This window comes from Atractosteus spatula, chromosome 23 (genome assembly GCF_055471065.1).
Source record: "Atractosteus spatula isolate fAtrSpa1 chromosome 23, fAtrSpa1.hap1, whole genome shotgun sequence".
NCBI lineage: Eukaryota > Metazoa > Chordata > Actinopteri > Semionotiformes > Lepisosteidae > Atractosteus > Atractosteus spatula.
Genome location: NC_142728.1, coordinates 3,072,496 through 3,090,156, shown reverse-complemented (window position 1 = coordinate 3,090,156; position 17,661 = coordinate 3,072,496). Strand labels below are relative to the sequence as shown.

General features: G+C 47.2%; 1 protein-coding gene across 1 annotated transcript in view; it reads left to right on the top strand.

Moving 5' to 3' along the window:
• Positions 1–152: 152 nt before the first annotated feature.
• Positions 153–17,661, top strand: part of scai (suppressor of cancer cell invasion) — a 49,478-nt gene continuing 31,969 nt past the window's right edge. Inside the window, exons 1-3 of the mRNA XM_088940733.1 lie at positions 153–353; positions 841–912; positions 16,092–16,223. Coding sequence (XP_088796859.1) covers positions 16,117–16,223 — 107 coding nt within the window. The 5' untranslated portion in view covers positions 153–353; positions 841–912; positions 16,092–16,116. The remainder of the gene's footprint in view (positions 354–840; positions 913–16,091; positions 16,224–17,661) is intronic.

Below are 17,661 nucleotides of genomic sequence, written 5' to 3'. Positions count from 1 at the left end.
CGGAGAGGGCGGGGCAGTCCGCCTCTCGCTGCTGTCTGATTGACAACCAATGCACCAATCACAAGGGAGAGACGGCTAACCGACGTTGTGGAGCACCAATCCGCGGGCCGGAAGGCGGGTGTTCAATCCTGCGTGTCAAGATAGGGTGAGTAACACTTCGCCGTCGCCTCCTGCCGCAGCTGGCTGCAACTGTATAGCAGTCAAGTACATCTTGCACAGAAAGCCGCGTTTCCATCTGCAGTTTAAAAGTAATTAAAAAAAATCCAACGTAAGGTAGTAAACGACGATGCGACACATTGCCATGACTGAGTTTTAACGTGTCTCGTACGTGCCGAGAGCTGGCTACAGTTTCTGTGAGTAAAAAAAGTCGACAACAGGCAGTGCTGCCTTTTGCATTGCTGTTTGGACGGCAGGGCTGCTTTGCAACAGATTGGAATAGCGTCTGGCCAGCGCCAGAATAGTAGCTCGTAGGCGAGGGCATGTAACACATAACGTGAGACTTTTTGTTGTTGTTGTTCTTTTGTAGCAATGCATTTTCTTGTGTGCAGACGTGAGACGCGCCGGCACTCTCTGCCACTCTCTCTCTCTCCCTCTCTCTTGATGTTTAATTGGCTCGCACGGAGCCGAGAGGAGAGGGCATACGCCGGGGGTAACGGCGCGGAGATCGTACGGGAAAGGGAGCAGCAAATCACCGCCGGCTCGCAGTGACCAGTCGTTATCGGCCCCCATCCTCATGCGTGATTGGGACCGTGCCCTCCGGCTGGTCCAGCCGAGTCGCATCTCTGGTTGAAAATCGCTTTGGCGGCCACCAATCAGTGCGGGGTGTTTCTCTGTTCACAGCTGGAGGCGAGGTCCCCGAAGGGCGCCGCGACTGACCCTGGAGACCTGCGCTCTGCTCGCCCTTCAAACGCAGTGAGTGTCGCCGTCTTCGACCGTGCCCGTCCGGTTGTGCAATGCAATGCAATGCAATGCAATGCAATGCAACGTGGGAGGGAGGGGGGGGACAGGATAGGTACGGGGCGACACCACCTTGCGAGGCGGCTGATGAACCCGCGTTGTGAGCCGCGGCATGCCAGGCGTGCGCGGCGCTGCGTGAACGCACCGCGCCTGGATAGTAAAAGGAGAGGGAAAGAAAAAAAGCATCGGTGTTCATCCTGCGGAGTGCACGCTGTCGAGAGAGAGAGAGAGAGGAGAGAGAGAGAAAAAAAAAAAGGACCGTTTGAAAAAACGAAAGCGCAGACAACACTGGAGTACTGTCGGTACGCTGGTCTTGAGGAAGTCGACGTGCCCGGGGTTTCATTGAAAACGGACGCGGATGTGAGCCCGTCGTTTTCGTGTTGGCTCGTCGTGTCTTCTGCTGTCAGCCCCGAAGCCCCAGCTCCTGCACCCCAGGCGGCCGCAGCCAGAGAAGCAGGTCAAGCGTGTATGGCTACAAGCTGTCCGGTGCTCTCTGCTGGCATGTCTGTTTGCGTCAGAATGGACGTCTTTTCCCCGGAGGTGTAGCCTGTTAATTCATCACCGCAGGGTTTGTAGTAGAGAACAACGGTGGCATTCACAGTACCTCATTAAAAAAAACAACAACAGCGGATTATGCTTTTTATTTTTTGCTTGCTGCTTTTGGACCCTTCTGCCCACCATTGGGGGGAGGGGGGGGGGGAATGTTCTTTTCCAGCTAAACCAGCAAATGCGAGTCCACAGCCCTGATAGGTGACAGTGTAGCGAGACCCTGCTCTGCAGGTGAGCCTGTTGTCTGTTTCAGTTGGCTTGGCAGCAGTCTAAGGTCTGAATTAAGATCCTCATGTATAAAACCCGTGGCGCACAGTTAGAAAGTACTAAAACAGGAAGATTGGGGGTGGATGGTGAAGAATTTTAGTATGAGGTCTCACTGACTGTAGACGAAGACTCTAATCCAATTAACTCAGCAGTATGTCTTTGGACTGTGGGAGGAAACCAGAGCACCTGGAGGAAAGCCACCCAAACATGGGGAGAACATACAAACTCCACGCAGACAGCACCCCAGGAATTGAATCCAGGGCCCCAGCACTGCAAGGCAGCAATGCTAACCACTGTGCTACCCAGTTTCGGTTGGGGGGGAGAAATCTTCAGCTTTGTAAAGGTGAGATTCTGAAAGTTAGAACTACCCTCATTGAGGGTTGCTACCCGAGATGGAAGCAATTGCACCGTTGCAGAAGGAAAAAATGCTCATCGTGGGTGTGTCCGATACGGTATCTTTCCCACCTGTGTCTGCCCACCATTAACTGATCAACCGGTAAGAGCTGTTTAGTCAGAGGTGCCAGGAAGTGAGTCAAGGAGAGGCTGTGCACTAGTCTGTGAGTTGAAGTTGTTTGGGATGTTTAACACTCGAAGCTGACGGAAGAAACAAGTGAAATAAATCTAAAACAAGCCAGCAGGTCAATTAAGTCATCACATAGCACTGGAGAGATGTTGAGCTCAGCTGGAATTAATTTCCAGCACCACGGTTGGGAGCCACTGGAGCTAGCTCCTGCTCTAGAAAGGCTGTGATGAAGATTTACATTTCCCTAGTCTAGCTTGCACTGAGGAGGCTGTGACAATAGTAGAGCAACAGACCACAGGGTCAGAGTTATGAGTACGGAGCAGACTGGGAAGAATTGGAGCTCGCGCAGGCAGAGCCGAAAACAGCTGGAAGGAGATTCCAGTGAGATCTTCTCGTGTTTTGCCACAGGGACGGAGTGTGTTTGGTTAGCACTGCAGAACCTGAGAGATGAAAGTAGAAGCTCCGATTTAGAGGTAATTCAAGGCGACAGAGATGGGGCTTTAGATGAATGCCAGCATGGTGCTGTTGAATCTAACTAACGTTCTCCAGATCCCCACCTGAGCCAGATCTTTGAGTCTGTGGGATCACTGGTTGCACCGATGAGAAGAAATGCTTTCCCTTCTCTCTGCAGCTCATGTCTTGTGCTTCACTTGTTTGGATAGAGCAGGGGTTCCCAATCTGGTCTTGTTGACCCTCACGCCTGCTGGTTTTCATTCCAGCCCGCCTTCGTCAGAGCATTGAAGCCTCACTTGATCGAAGAATTTGCTTCAGTTGAATATGTGCATTTTGTGTTTTGTCACAAGTTTGGGAGTTTATTTCACTTCCAAAAACGAAGGTTAAAGCTCCAACATGTTTTAAGAGCTGGGAACAAATGGTTCAGATGACTCTTCTTCTTCTTCTTATTTATTATTAAGTCAATCAATTTGATTGTGGAACTGAGGGCTTGGCTGGGCCAAAAACTAGCAGGTGTGTGAGGCACCATGAACAGGACTGAGAACCACCGATACAGAGGATTTCAACCGTGAGGATGTCAACCTGCAGACTGTCGTCTTCTGTACGGATCCTGAGTGGTCAAACATGAAGAGATGTTTGAGTGTTGTATGGAAGTAAAGCCAAGCTGATTGACAGGACAGTCTTCATTAAAAAAAGGCAGCTGTGTTTTCTTCATCCGATGGAAGCTGGTTGTGATTAACGGCCCCGTCGTCTGCCAGAAGCGGTCCCCTTCGTATACTGGAAAACAAGTGATAGCTGCTTTCTTCACTTCTGTCACCGTTTTCAGAAGCAGAGCTCGAAATTGACAACACCGGTAGGCTGGTGAAAAATCAAGTTTAAAAAAAAAAAGGGGCGAAGCTTGGCTTGAGTTCTTTCTCGTGACAGCTGATCAAGGGGAAGACGTGGAGGCAGTGGCTTTTCAAAATGATCAGTGCGACGACCACTCAAGCAAAAGAGCTCGAAGGAAGAAATCCATAGGGCCCTGACGTCGGACTGAGGCATTCGCTGCGTATAGCGAGTGGGCCCGATCAGTGCGTTTCGGCCTGGTGTGAAAGTCCGCGTTCGAGGAGTGTGGCTGTCCTGTCAGGGTTTTGAAATGGGCTCTTTTTAACGTGGTGTCAAGCCTGTATAGCAACAGTACTGCTGTGGAAGGTTGTCAGGCTTGGGGCTGCAGCCCTGCCTGGAGCTGTGTTGCTGGGACAGGTGTTCCCCTGAGCTCTGTAGGTGCCCGCCCTGCCAGCTGTGGCACCATCTTGGGCAGGCCCTGCCCTGGGTCTCTCGCTCTTCACCGCTGGAGTCCAGAGAGCAGACGACACAGTCCTAGTTTTTCTCCCTTCAGCCCTGGAAGGAGGATCAGAGGAAAGACGGCTTTTGCAGACACAGCAGTGCAGGGTTAAAATAATCAGATCTCTATTATTATCAAGCCAGGGAGACCGTGAGGAGAAGGAGAATGAGGAAGATTTGATAGGAGCACGGATTTCAAATCATCCTTCCTGTTTTTTTTTTCAGGCGAAGGCAGAACTTCACACCCCATTTACGGGTGAGAGACAAGAGCACTGTCCACTTCCTGTGAATAGTTTTCTGTAGAACGCGAAGGTGGGAAACTTTCTTTCGGTTTCCCGCCAGTGCTGTGTGATGCTCTGCTGCGCTGGGGTCCTGGTGTTCTGTGCCAGCTGACATGCGCTGTTTCTGTGCCAGGGCTGTTGATTTAAGCGTGAGAGGGGTCTGTAACGAGTTTCCTGCTGAGAAGAGGTTCACATGGGCCTTGAACAGACTCTGGAAAAATGGCAACACTAAGGTCGAGCAGAAGTGCCACCTATCACATTGTGCTAGAAAGCCTTCGCTGCCAGTGGTCTGCTGTCCTCAGCCTGCCAGAGTTTTGGACTAAAACTTGAACGATGAAGAAGGATTTCAAGGCTCCTGGTGTTCCCGGATCGTTTGTGTGGGAAATGGAGGCTCTGTCTCTGGGGACCAGGGTGTCTGTCAACACGAACACAGTCTCCATGGAGGGAGCACAGCAGTTCAGACAGCCATCTTGATTTCCCAGAGATGAAATACAGCGTAGATGCTGCCCTACTTTTGCCTCATTAAATCGGTTAATGTCAGGTTTTGTTTTTCTGAGCTAAGTGAAAGCAGTTCCTGGTAAAGAGGGATAATTACTCAGGCTATCACCACCAGATTCTCATGGATCTTAATTCCTGTGAATATCCTTATTAGACGCAGGGAACCTGTTTAAGTGGTGTATTACTCAATTCAATTGTGTATTATTCAATTATCCAAGGTTTTGGAGTCTGAGCAACCCTAGATCTGTACTAGCTACTTATAGTAACACTAGGAAGTCCAAGATCAGAGCTAATCGGGTTGTGTGAAACCAGCCCACAGAGTCCAATTAATTATATTTATCCAAGAGCAAATTGGAGAAGCTGACTAGGCTTCTGACTCCTGGCTATGAGTTCCAGTCCGGCGATGTGTGTCCAGCTTGGACGTGGGTTGGCATCACAGGGGATGATCTGCTATGATCAGACAATGTGCTGTCCAGCAGCTCAAGCTAAGATCACGGGTTCCAGAACATGCAAGGGCGAGGCTGGCTTTTGTGGATCTAGATCCAGTGTTGCAGGTCCTTGGCTCTTGTTGTGGACAGATGCAGATTAAAGGTGTATTTGACACCAGTCGGAAACGACCCTTTCACTTCAGGTCGGTGGAGCTCTGACTCCTGTCTATCTTCCATGCAAACTACTCAGTCTTTGAGACACCAGAGCCTCTCTTGACAGGACAGGGGAGTAGGGTGGGGGGCGCCCAGTTTCTGTGCCCCTTGGGTTTTACCTGAAGGGCCCATAAGAGGTGGTCAGACCTCTGTAATGGACACCCCGAGCAACAAGGCTCTCGCAGTGTCTGCAGCAGTGCGAAGGCCTCCAGCTGTTTCCTCGCTAGCAGCTGAAGGTTTCACAAGAAATAAGCAGACACAAGGGAGACCTCTTAACCCTCAGATTAATGGCTATGCACTGCTCAACGTTACTTGTTTATTAAGAAACGAGTTTTGGATTCTTGGAGCACCATGATACAAAGTTGTTACCTCACAGAAAGGTACCTTTCACCTTGCACCTATACGACACCAGTCCAGACAGGAGTCAGCAATACTCCTTTAAACTTCAGCTGTGAGAGATTCTGTGTGGAGAATGGTTTTGTAGAGCCAGTCAGTATCTACCCTGACTGCGCTGTCCAATTTTCTCTTCTAACTGCAAGGCTTTGTATTTTTTTTTATAGTAAAAAAAATGGCATTATGTATAGACGCATCCTAATCAAAAGCTCTCGAGCACATAGCCCACAGTTTTTGTGTTGGCTGCAGTGGTCCCCAGCTTGAATCAAAGTTGGACTCTTTGTTGTTTATTGTTTTAAGATGGTTTGAACTAGGCCTCAGTATGAATCTATAAGCCTCATTGTCATGGGAAGCATTTCCAGAGTTAAAGCCCAAAATTTCATCTCTCTCGACAGCAAAAAAATCCTCAAATGTCTGCTTTTTGGGGTTATTATTGCGGTGGTATTGTGTCGACTGGCGCTTTATTTTTGTTGTTGTTTTCTGATGATCAGGTTTTCAGCAGTTATTCAGTTATTCGCGTTTACCTTCCAGTTGAAATGGTTGCTAAGCATCCTGGACGGTGTTACACGGTGTCGCACGAGAAGGGCCGTTTTACAGTGGCGAAAGCGTTAGTTGAAACCAACTCTGAGAATTTGGGTGGTGTAAGCACCCGCATAACTGGCCACACATGATGTGAGATCCGGTACTTCATTCTTGGGGAGAGAAAAGGGAACAGGGTGCAGTCTGGTTCCTGTTGAGTGCCTTTAAAGAGCGCTGGTGTCTGGAGACAGTGGGGATACGTCTGCTTCTTGTCTCTACTTCAGGGGCATTTATTGAATTAAGCTGCTATCTAAAGGCCATCAGCCAACACTCTGCCTGCTGTTTCTCAGCTTTTCATTTTCCCTGATGTTATTTACAGCCGTAACGCAATGATGACATGTAATAAGTGCCTCTTAACAGTCTTGCAGCAGAGAGCTATGCTGGGCCTCCCTGGGTTTTCTGCCATCTTGTCTCTTGCTGAACACTTCTCTGTGTGAGTAGTGATTTAATTTTCCGGATAATGTGCTCGGATGTACTGGATTGCTTTTTTTCCTGTGGAATTCGGTTTTCCCTCTGACCGCTCTCCCAGAAAAGGCTCAAGCAGTAGACCTTTTGTTGCCCGTTCATCAGCATGACGTGGTTCTGGAATCATGTCAAGAGTATGATGCGAGTAACTATTCACTGTGTTCAGTCATTGTCAAGGCAACACCTATATGCATGGGATTTCTCAGTGTTTTTAACGGATATCTGTCACTGAAAGGGAGGAGAGACTCAGCTCCTGGTGATGCTTCCCAGTTCCTTCTTGGACAGCAACAGGGGTCACTGGAGGCGTTTCACTGAAATGGATTACAGTGACATCATAGCTGCCTTTGGAGTGATGCCATGCAAAATCATGAGAACTGCCTGTGTAATAAAAACAGTTTTAGAGCTAGTACCAGGAACAGAGGAATCCTAGAACTAATCTCATATCTGCAGTTTTGTGTTTAATCTTAATTTCCAAATGCCTCTGGGATCATTTCCTAGGTTTGATTTCTTCATAACCATCGTGTTCGGTACACGATCCATCCATTGGCACACAAGATGTTTCAGCTGAAGCCACGTCTGCCATTTGGCCCCTAGGTATATGGGATATTTCCTCCAGTACACACTCGGTTGCTGTGTGGCACATTTCTGTGCCAGCAGCCCCTCTACTCAACAGGTCAGGTAGAGAAGCGAGAAGTTATTTCACCCGTTGAGCTGAGGGGAAGCTCTAAGAAGATCAGATTATGCAGACCCACACTGGAATTTAAGCCAGGACATTGGAGTATGTGGTTGCTTATTCTGTTAAATCAAAACCGATCCCTCACTAGATGCAAACAGCAGCAACGGGAAGAGCTGTAGAAGCAGATCCCGAACAGGATATTAGTTTCTTCATTTGCTCAGAGCTGTGGACGACTATATGCCTGGCAGTGGAATATTGGTCACTGTTAACCTTTCTGGTGCCGGATTGACTGTGCTGTTCTGGGTTTCTGGTGCCCATCAGTCATTATCAGTGTCTCCAAGTTGGTATTTGATTGTCGAGAGCAGAGAATATATTTTAAGGGCAGCCCTGAGCTGTGGCTTTCAAACCGTGGAAGGGAAAATGTATGGAGTTATGAGCAGCAATAAATCATCCCGAACAGATGTGAGAGAACTGTGCGAAAGATGAAATGGAACGGTTGTAGCTGAAGGCTTAACACAAGAAAAGGGTTGTTTCTTGTCTCACCCTTTCCAGAGTAACTCATTTTGTGGCCCAACAGCCTGAAATCAAGAGACATTAAATTCGTATTACCTTTAACTACACATTGTAATGCAATACCTCCAAGTGAAGATCAAATGTCCAGACATTCTTAAAATTAATTAGCCATTTGGCAATCAGGAGAGTCACCAGTAGAGACTATAAAATGTCTTTGATAAAAGTGGTGGATGTTCTCATCCAACACCCGAGGTTCAGAGAAAAAGCCTTGTCCACTTTCCCTTGCAGCAAAGAAAGGCGTTACTTTGTCTCCAGCACAGTTAGCTGTTGTGCATTCTAATTCTCTTCCCCTACCCCTGACATGTTTATACGTGTGTTTGAAAAGATACCAGAGAGGCGTGTTCGGCAGGTGAAATACAGAAAAATAACCAACAAGCCAATGCATAGGTGACTCCTTTGCGTTATGAAGGTCAGGCTATGCATGCGTGCGAGTGTTAGTCTGCGTTTACGAAGGGACTCTTCATGCATTTCGGTACGGTCTGTAATGACCGTGGGCTGGGCATAGCTCGTCCTCCGCCTACAGCTTCTCCTCCGGTTGGTTTCACGTCGAGAAGTGTTTGCAGTTAGCTGTAGCAGAGTGTCACTTTGGCAGTTTGCCGTTTAGATGTATAAAGGTTCCCAGAATTCTGAAGTGCCATCATTCTCTCACAATGTAGAGGCTTGGGTCCCCTAACTCGTACATAATGTGCCAAATGTTCAGCACAAAGTGTGTATTACATTATGACATCCTAGACTGCATCTCGTGACGGACGTCTAAGTTAGAGCCCTTTCCCTTGTTGCAGTGTGGCTTTGCTGTATTGTTATTAATTGGAGGATTTTTGGAATGGTCAACTTTAGGATATATATACTATATCGTTAGAAATATAGAAATGTTATGTTGGACTTATAGTGCTTTAGTATCTTATTTTGAATATAATGGACAGTTATGGTCCCTTCAGTACAAATCAGACATTGGTGCTCTGGATTTGCTGCAGAGAAGGCTGACTGGCTACATCCCCAGACTTAAAGTAATGATCCACACTGACAGCAGAAAGGATCCAAATCTTTTTCTCATGCTGGGTTCTTTAAGCCCACCCACTCCCTTAATTTCCAAACGAAATTTGTTCCTTGAAAACTATTCTTAAAGTGAAAAATCCTAAACCAGAAACAAAATTCTTACTTTACATGAAAACCTTCCGTGTTCTTCCCAGAATCTAAAAAGTTACCCACTATTACCAATTTATACTGCACCGGTATAAAATGTACAAACATTGTACCCTGAATTGTAAAATTAAGGACACTATTGCTTGCGACAGTTACCGTATTTCCCCTCGTACGGTACTTACCAAGGCAGGTAGACAAAATGTGTCAAATTCAAATTCTAACAACACGGACACTCTGAGGACCTGTTGTGAGAGACTGTGGTGGGAGATCACATTGTGATCGGTGTCTTCGCTGTGGTGAATATATGCATGCTTAGTGGGAAATTTAGAAACCGGAGTGTTTGTAAATAGTCATCGACAAAGCCAACACAGTAAACCTCTTCAGGATCAGCACAGAAACCAGAACCAGAGGACACCAGAGGAGCCTAAGAGCAAGTGCATTTAAGACTAATAACAGGAGGAATTTCTTTTGTATAAAATGCTGTGGGAGTCTGGAATAAATAACCTGCCCATCAATACCATGGCTTAGTTCAGGAAATGACAGGATGATCAGATCCTCAGATCAGTTAGCTACTCGCGCCCACATGAGCTGGGCGGGTAGGATATTTAATATTATTCATATTAAACATTGGAAGGCTGTCTGGGTCTTAAATTTAACAGTTGAGGAACAGGTGAACAGCATCCTGTCAGAACAGACACTGCTGTCGTTAAGATGAGTCACTGCTGGGATGGTGCGGGTTGTGGATGTAGCAGGAGAAGACCTTGTTCGCTTGCCCCAGCAGGTGGAGGAGCAAGGGCTGCATTTTGTTTGCGGTTTGTGGCGGGAATCTGCCGGGTCCGGATCACACTGGTCAGTGCGATAATCCTCCCATCCCAGCCTTTCTGGACCTGGGAGCTCTGGAAAAACTCTGGACGTCGCCTGCCCTTGTAGCAGCTGGAGAATATGCCACAGCGGAGATTTTGGCAGGAGATGTTCCAAACGTACTTGAAAATCGAATGGAAACATCGCACAGGAGGGCGCGTCGTGTCACATACAGTATATGATTCAAAGGCCGCCATGCTGGAGTATACACCTTGTGCGTGGCAGGGTTAAGTACCAGATACAAGACGAGATTTCTTCCGAAATGACACGGCTAATGTCTCTTTTATTGATGCAAGCTGCCGAGTTTTCTCCGGGGGGTTTCAATGATGATCTGGCTTTCTCACCTCTGATACTCAAGCTGTGTTTGTGTCTTCCTGGATGGAGTATGCTTGTCGATGGCTTTGAGCTTTTAAAGAGCAGGTTCTTGCCTGGTGTTATGCGAGTGAGGAACGCGCAACAATGTAATGCTTTTTTTTTCGGGATTTGCCGTGGATTGGCAGGAGTAAACCTCCGTTTTGGTTCTGCTGCAGTGCATCTGTTGAGGCTCTTCGCTTCGCGTCTTCTTCTGGGCTGTGCTCAAAAAGAAGATTAAGCCCCCGTCTCTCAGTCTGGATTTCCATTTGCCCTGCATGCTTTCAGTTCGAGGCACACGCTGGCTGGCCCGTCACCAGAGCTCGGGCATTGTTATGTAAGTAAGTCAGACGCTCTTGTGTACAAAAAGCCTTTTAAGTGTTTGAGCAGAACAGAGGGCGCGTAGTAATGACATTAGGCAGGTTGTTAAAAGCTCATGGCTCATTGGCAGGGAGAATTTGCCCGTGTCATGTTGCCCTCAGGCCTCAGTCTTGCCCTAGCACACTGGACAGTGCATCTATTCTCCCATCCAGCTGGCTTTACCAGTGAGTCGCAGTGCACAGAGGATAATAATAATAATAATAATAATAATAATAATAATAATAATTGCTTAATAAGCGCTTTTCTGGACACACCACTCAAAGCAGGTAATGGGGAATCCCACTCCCACCACCAGTGTGCAGCCCCACCTGGATGATGCGATGCCAGAGTGAACCAGTACACTCCCCACACACCAGCTCTCAGTGGGGAGGAGAATAGAGTGATGCACCCAGTTTATAGATGGGGATTATTAGGAGGCCATGATTGGTAAGGGCCAATGGGAAGTTTTGGCCAGGACGCCGGGGTTACACCCCTACTCTTTTCAAGAAACACCCTGGGAGTTTTAATGACCACAGAGAGTTGGGGCCTCGGTTTCCCCGAAGGGCAGCGCCTGTTTACAGTATAGTGTCCCCGTCACTATACTGGGGCATTAGGACCCACATAGACCTCAGAGTGAGCGCCCCCTACTGGCCCCACTAATACCCCTTCAGGCAGCAACCTTAGGTTTTTCCCAGGAGGTCTCTCATCCAGGTACTGACCAGGCTCACACCCACTGAGCTCCGGTGAGTTGCAGGGTGACATGGCTGCTGGCGATGGTTGAAGGATGGCAGGAATTGTGGGTGTGTGTGTAGGGAGGGTCTGTAGGCTGCCTGCCTACACAGTGCAGTTAAAGCAGAGGGTGCTCGGACAGTTGAACAGAGCTGGGCGGAGAGAGGTGTATACGTGGAAAAACTAAGGGTGTCATTGACGGCAGAGCTAAGCTCCTCGTTTTGGCAAAGCGTTTGATTTTAACGAGCACAAGACCGCTGACGGAAGGAGAATTATTACCATCTGGTAAAGCAACGTGTGGTTCTAATTGTGATCTGCTTGGCTGTACGGGAGGCTGTGTGACTTCTGTACGGCAGCCTCTGTTACGGGGTACGCTGTTCGTAATAGTCTCAATTCCTATTTTTTCGGTGATGGTTTTTATAACATCGAAAGCAGGCTGAAGCGTCTTGGATATATTCGTTATGCTCCACTAGTCAGAGATGCACCTTTGCATCCGCTACGTGTGACATGACGCAGTGGATCACGCTGTCTCTCTGGTCACCTCCTGCCAGTTGGCCTGTGTACTGGGCTTTGCTCTGGTGTTCCTGTGACGTAGAAGCTGGGAATGGACAGTCGCAAAGATTAATTTGAACTGATATGACCGCACTCTTTTTTTTTTTAATTCCTGCCGTTTTTATTCGCTTGCGTGATTACTAATCTCCAGGCTCGGGTAATGATTGGCATGCGTGTGGAACATAGACAGTCACACTTCACTTTTATTTTTTATCTGTGTTTGTGCAAAGTCCCTACTAATGTCTGTGTTGCCAATGAGAAATGTCAGGAAGCTCACCTGCTTCTTTGTAAATATTATTTTACTTACGGCGGTGTATGTTTTTCTTGCTATTAACTTTGCTGACTTTGGACTTTATACTGTAGTTCCCTAATGCATCTCAAAGTTTCATTCCAGGCCTGAGAGCAGGATCTGTTGCCCTGCTAACTCAGGAACCCCTAGTTAACGGCAGTCAACACAGTTTGAGCAGCACTTGACAAGTCCTCGAAAGAAAAATAGCCTCAGGGGCATTGTAGTGGCCAGTGATCATCAGTTGATCTCCCCATCTGGATTCACTGTTTCAGTCCCTGCTGAGAGTTGTTTTAAATTGCTATAGGATTGCTTTGTTGTTGTTAACCTAAAGTGGACGTATTTAAAACAATAAATCGTTCAGCAACCGTTAGCGTAGGTCCATAATGATACTGTGACGAGCCTCAGAATGGCTTTTGATGGGGCATAAAGGAGTAATTTGGACAGGCTAGACTTTGCTAGTTCCACCAGGGTTAGAGAAACCTGCTGAAGTCTGAAGCAGACCCCAGGTCCGAGGTGTTACCAGTGTGACAGACGCCGGAGCCTGGGATTTGAATCAATAACTAGATCGATTTCAAGAAGGTGCAGATTGCGAAAGTTGATTACTGCCAGATGACTATGCTAAATCGATGAGAACTAGGGGGTTAAGCATGAATCTTGTCAATTGCCTGTGTTTTTTTATGAGTTTTTGTAAAAACTCGGAAGCCCCAGATAAATTAAGCAGTCCGTTGTTAACTATAAATCAGACGGCCTCTGTCTCTCCTGGTCTGTCATAGTGAGGAATAAGAAGAAACTCTTGCTTTTGCTGTGGGTTTGTTTTTCTCTGCTTCCCTCTGTGGAATAAACATATTAACACTGTTTAAGAAGATATAAATGATTCTTTAGGTCTTCTTGAGATTTTGCTTATATCTCTCTATACACATTTAGAATAGAGAACATGCAAGACATTATATATACAAATTGTTCATTGCCGCATTCATACAATACCATATAGAATAACTTTAGAATGTCTTTATAGCCCCAATATCCATCACAGAACAGGTTTTCTGTGAGCAGACGTTCAGGTCTCACAGTTGACGTTCCTCTGTCTTAAGCTGTTTCTCCGTTTGAAGTGAGAACTGACACAATTTGCGTCCTTCCTACTTGCAGTTCTTGACTTTTTTGATTAAAGTGACAAACAGCTGGTTTGTGGTGTGTAGCTCGATATCAGTGCCAACCCCTGTGTTGGTGGGATATTGTTCCAACGAAGAAGAACAAACTTTCCTTTTAAGTCAGGTGGCACGGTGATGTTTCCAGTCTGTGATATTACAGCAATTTCTCACATTTTGTGAGAAAGCTATTCCACAACCATTTGGAAGCCTTTATTCCTCTGGATAAAATGCTTGCTTTAAAAATCATCCTTAGTTAAATATTCTTGCGTTGCCCAGCATAGGAGAATGGAGCAGTAGCTGATCCTTCATCTGAAACTGTAAGAGCACTGGGCGCTGTGCTCTTGTGAATGCTGTTCCCTAGAAGCCTTTTTTGCCTGCTGCTGGAGGAGGAACTATCTGTGCAGCACTGAGATGCATTCAAACTGACGTTTCTCCACAGGCCAGTGGCATTTTGCTTCCACCAGAACGCGCCGAGAGAATTGTCCCATCATCCCTTGGTGCAGCGAGGCAGTTTGCTGCCGGTTCTCTGGCTCAGTCCCACTTTCCGAAGAGGGATAGAGTCAGCGTCAGGGGCAGAGTGGCGGTGATGGTGCCTCTGTATCCCCCGGGCCCTGTTTGTCCTGCGTTCGTCTGTCCCTCTTGAAGAGGAGGATCATGGGATAGTGTTGGCGCCTCTGGGCCCGTGACGTTCAGGTCTCCCAGAGTGGGCGGTGCCCCTCAACTAGGTGCTAAACTCCAGTCGCTCTCCAGCATTATACAGAATCCCACCTCCTGGTCCAGCGAACCTCAGGGGCTACTGTGAAATTTACAATAAAAAAAACAAACGCGCAAAAGTCACAGTCTGCCCTCACACTGTGGGCTCATCCAGTAGCGGCCAGCTAGTGGGCTTCACGCGCCTGAGAATCATTTCAGACATGCCTGAGGCTCGTGAGCAAGCGCAGACATCTGGCAGTGTTTCCCACTGTAGCAGACCGCCAACGGGGATCCGCGCAGTGAAACCGTGTCAAGTCCGCTCGCCGCTCCATAAACACCATAGCAAATCTATAAAGAATGTGAAGAGCCGTACAGATGCTAACAAGCCAGTCCTACCTCTGCAGCTCTCTGTTTCGAAGAAATCAGTCAGGTGATCAGTGTTGAGTCAGGATATAGATTTCTGCTCCAGGTTAATAACTGATCTACCATCCTTCCCAAGGGAATTTTTGCCTTTGCCAATGAAAACATCAGGAAGAAAACCATTGTTTTACTTCATGCTGCACCAGGACTATAAAGGACCGGTCTGTATCAGTAGGAGTACATACTGCAAGTCTTCTGCGGTTCCATTTGGAATTTGATCCCCTGTCTCACAGAGAAGACAAGTCCTCAGAGGTCTCGGCCAGTTCTGTGACTTGGAAAGGATGAGTTTACTCTTGTTCTCTGCTTGTGAATGTGTGTCATACAGCTTGTTCAGGTGTGTTCATGCATGAGATTGTGCTTAATTAATTATTCTCCCTATAAGGCAGACGAGTGGTGCTGTTTAGGGCACAGTGCTGAATGGGTTTATTTGATTGGCTTTCACTCTTTCCATCTCGGAGACGAGGGAGTTTCTCAGGAGCCTTACTGAAGGTGCTCATGTTCCTCGCCTGGCAGATAAGACCTCTTATATAATCTGGGAGCGATGAATCTCCGCAGGGGCTGAATTCGGAGGGCTGGAAGTTGGCTTTTTTTTCCCTTCTCTGATCAAGATGGATTTCAGCCCATTGACAGACCCTCTGCAGGGCCATGCCAGGAGTGTTCCACATGGATGAGCACAGGAGACTGGAGACCCTTCCCTTGTTCTTAGCCTGCTGTCCGCAGATTCCTGCAGGCAGTGCCCGCTCCCAAAGAGATCAGCCTAGAGAAAAGCCTTTTTAGGGCCGTGAGCATTGGTAACCTTCTATCGGAGTGACTGATCTGAAGGATAATGGGTGGGGTTGCATAGCCTTAATAATTCTAGTTTTATCCACGGTTCAGCAGCATTTAAATGTTCCTCATTGGGATTTAAAGAGATGGAAGCGTGCAAGTCTTTCATTTATGATCTCGATAGTTATATATCCAGGAGAGTATCATTCAGGCAGTGCAATCACCATTACGGGTTATAGCATTTTGTGGTTATCACTGTGAGTGGTCTTGACTGCAATAGTAAAACATCATTAATTAAAAATAGGAAAAACATAACCTTGAAATCCCAAAACGGCACATCAGGAGACCCCACTGCTGAAACGCTGTTTTACTCTTTTTTTTTTTTCAATGTGGAATTAACGTTGGTCATCATGTTCCGAAGAAAGGAGGTTGTTCATTATTGTAATCTAGACATAGCACGTTCGTTCTAAATGAAAAATGCCCGCAGATATGGATTAGTTCACTGTTTGCTGACTTTTGTAATGTGTACTGTGCTTGACGCTTTCTTGAGGTTTTTCCAAGCGCGTTGTAAACCTGTGCTTCGTTTGTGATGTCCCTCCCAGGAGTGAACTGTGAGCAGGAGGCGCCATGTCTGCTCCAGGTGCTGAGGATGACATCCCCCTCGGCGAGAGGAAGACCGTCACGGACTTCTGCTACCTGTTGGACAAGTCCAAGCAGCTCTTCAATGGCCTGAGGTCAGTGCAGGAGCCTCCCCCTCTCTGGAAGTCCCTTTTCTTCCTGTAGGCCGTTAACGCTCCGTCGGATGGCCAATCAATAAACCGCTTATTTCGAGTTCCATTACCAAGCTTAGTTTCTCAGTACTTCTTTTCCATCCATCCATCCATCCGTTTTGAACTTTGAAAAGTTTTAGTCTGAGGCAGTGAAGCCCAGAATGGAGCCATCACCAAGGTTTATCTTTTGCTTTGCCTTTTCTAAGGCTACCATCCAGAGTACAACAATTGCCCTGCACTGTCGTCATATACAATACCTTTTTATTTTGGGAGAGCTCTAGCTAACAAATTGATAAGTTTTTCATTACCTGCACAGACACAATAAGGGCAGGTGTTGTTAACATGCTAAAAGTTGTCGGTTGCTTCAGATACATCAGGTCTCTGTGGTTTGCAGGGCAGCAAACGCACAGCGACTGGAACCTGGAATTCTGTAGCAAATATCACCAATTTCTTTCTACAGCACTTAAATAAATCGCGTGAAACGTGCTCTTTTGCGGAAAGAAAAATGAAGATGCATAAATAGATTTGAATTTTTTTGGCAGTGGATCGAGGTGCGAGGCAATGAACACTAACAGTTGGCAAATGCACATTTGCATAGTTTCCAGCATTCCTCACAAACTGGGAAAAATACTTCACTGCGTAATGCTGCTTAATTTGTGCAATCAGTGCTCTCACGCAGTGAGAGCCCACATGAGTGATGCTCATCAGTGGAAATGTCTCGACTAATTGTTAATTATTTTTCCTGCAGCAGTGCTTGTCTTTTAGCGCTGGCATTATCATTAAAGAGCAGCACGGTGGCACCATAGCTTTTATAGCATTGCTGCTTCGCAGTGCTGGGGCCCTGGGTTCAGTTCCGGATTTGGGGTGCTGTCTGTGTGGAGTCTGCATGTTCTCCCCATGTTCTCTCGGGATTGCTCCGGGTGCTCCGGTTCCCTCCCACAGCCCAAAGGCACGCTAGTAGGTAAATTGATTTCGGGGAAACCTGGCCCCGGTGTGAGTATCTGTATTTTTAGTTGGGTGAAGGTGTGTTTGCTGTGGCATCATTTTTCCTCTTATGAGGGGTTCCTACCAGTTTGGACCTGTCCCTTTTTAGAAACGTTTCCCCTCCCTCGAAGAGGTCCCCTAGTTAGACCAGCATGGCAGGCCCTGATTTACATTACCTCGTTGTTTGGCAAAAAGTCACTGCTCTCTCCTGTGAAACACGTCGATCTGTATTTCAGTGTCCCTTGGTGCCTGGGGTGCATTAGAGTTAATCAGCCATTTTTAGTGGGTGCCTATTTTTAGCTGTGGCATGTCAGTTGCTGCAGGCAGCTCTTTCCTGCACTTTTGCTCTCTGCTTTGACACGCAGCTGTGCCAGGAGTCCGTGGTCTAATGTAATGGGTTTTCTTTCTGTGCACAACT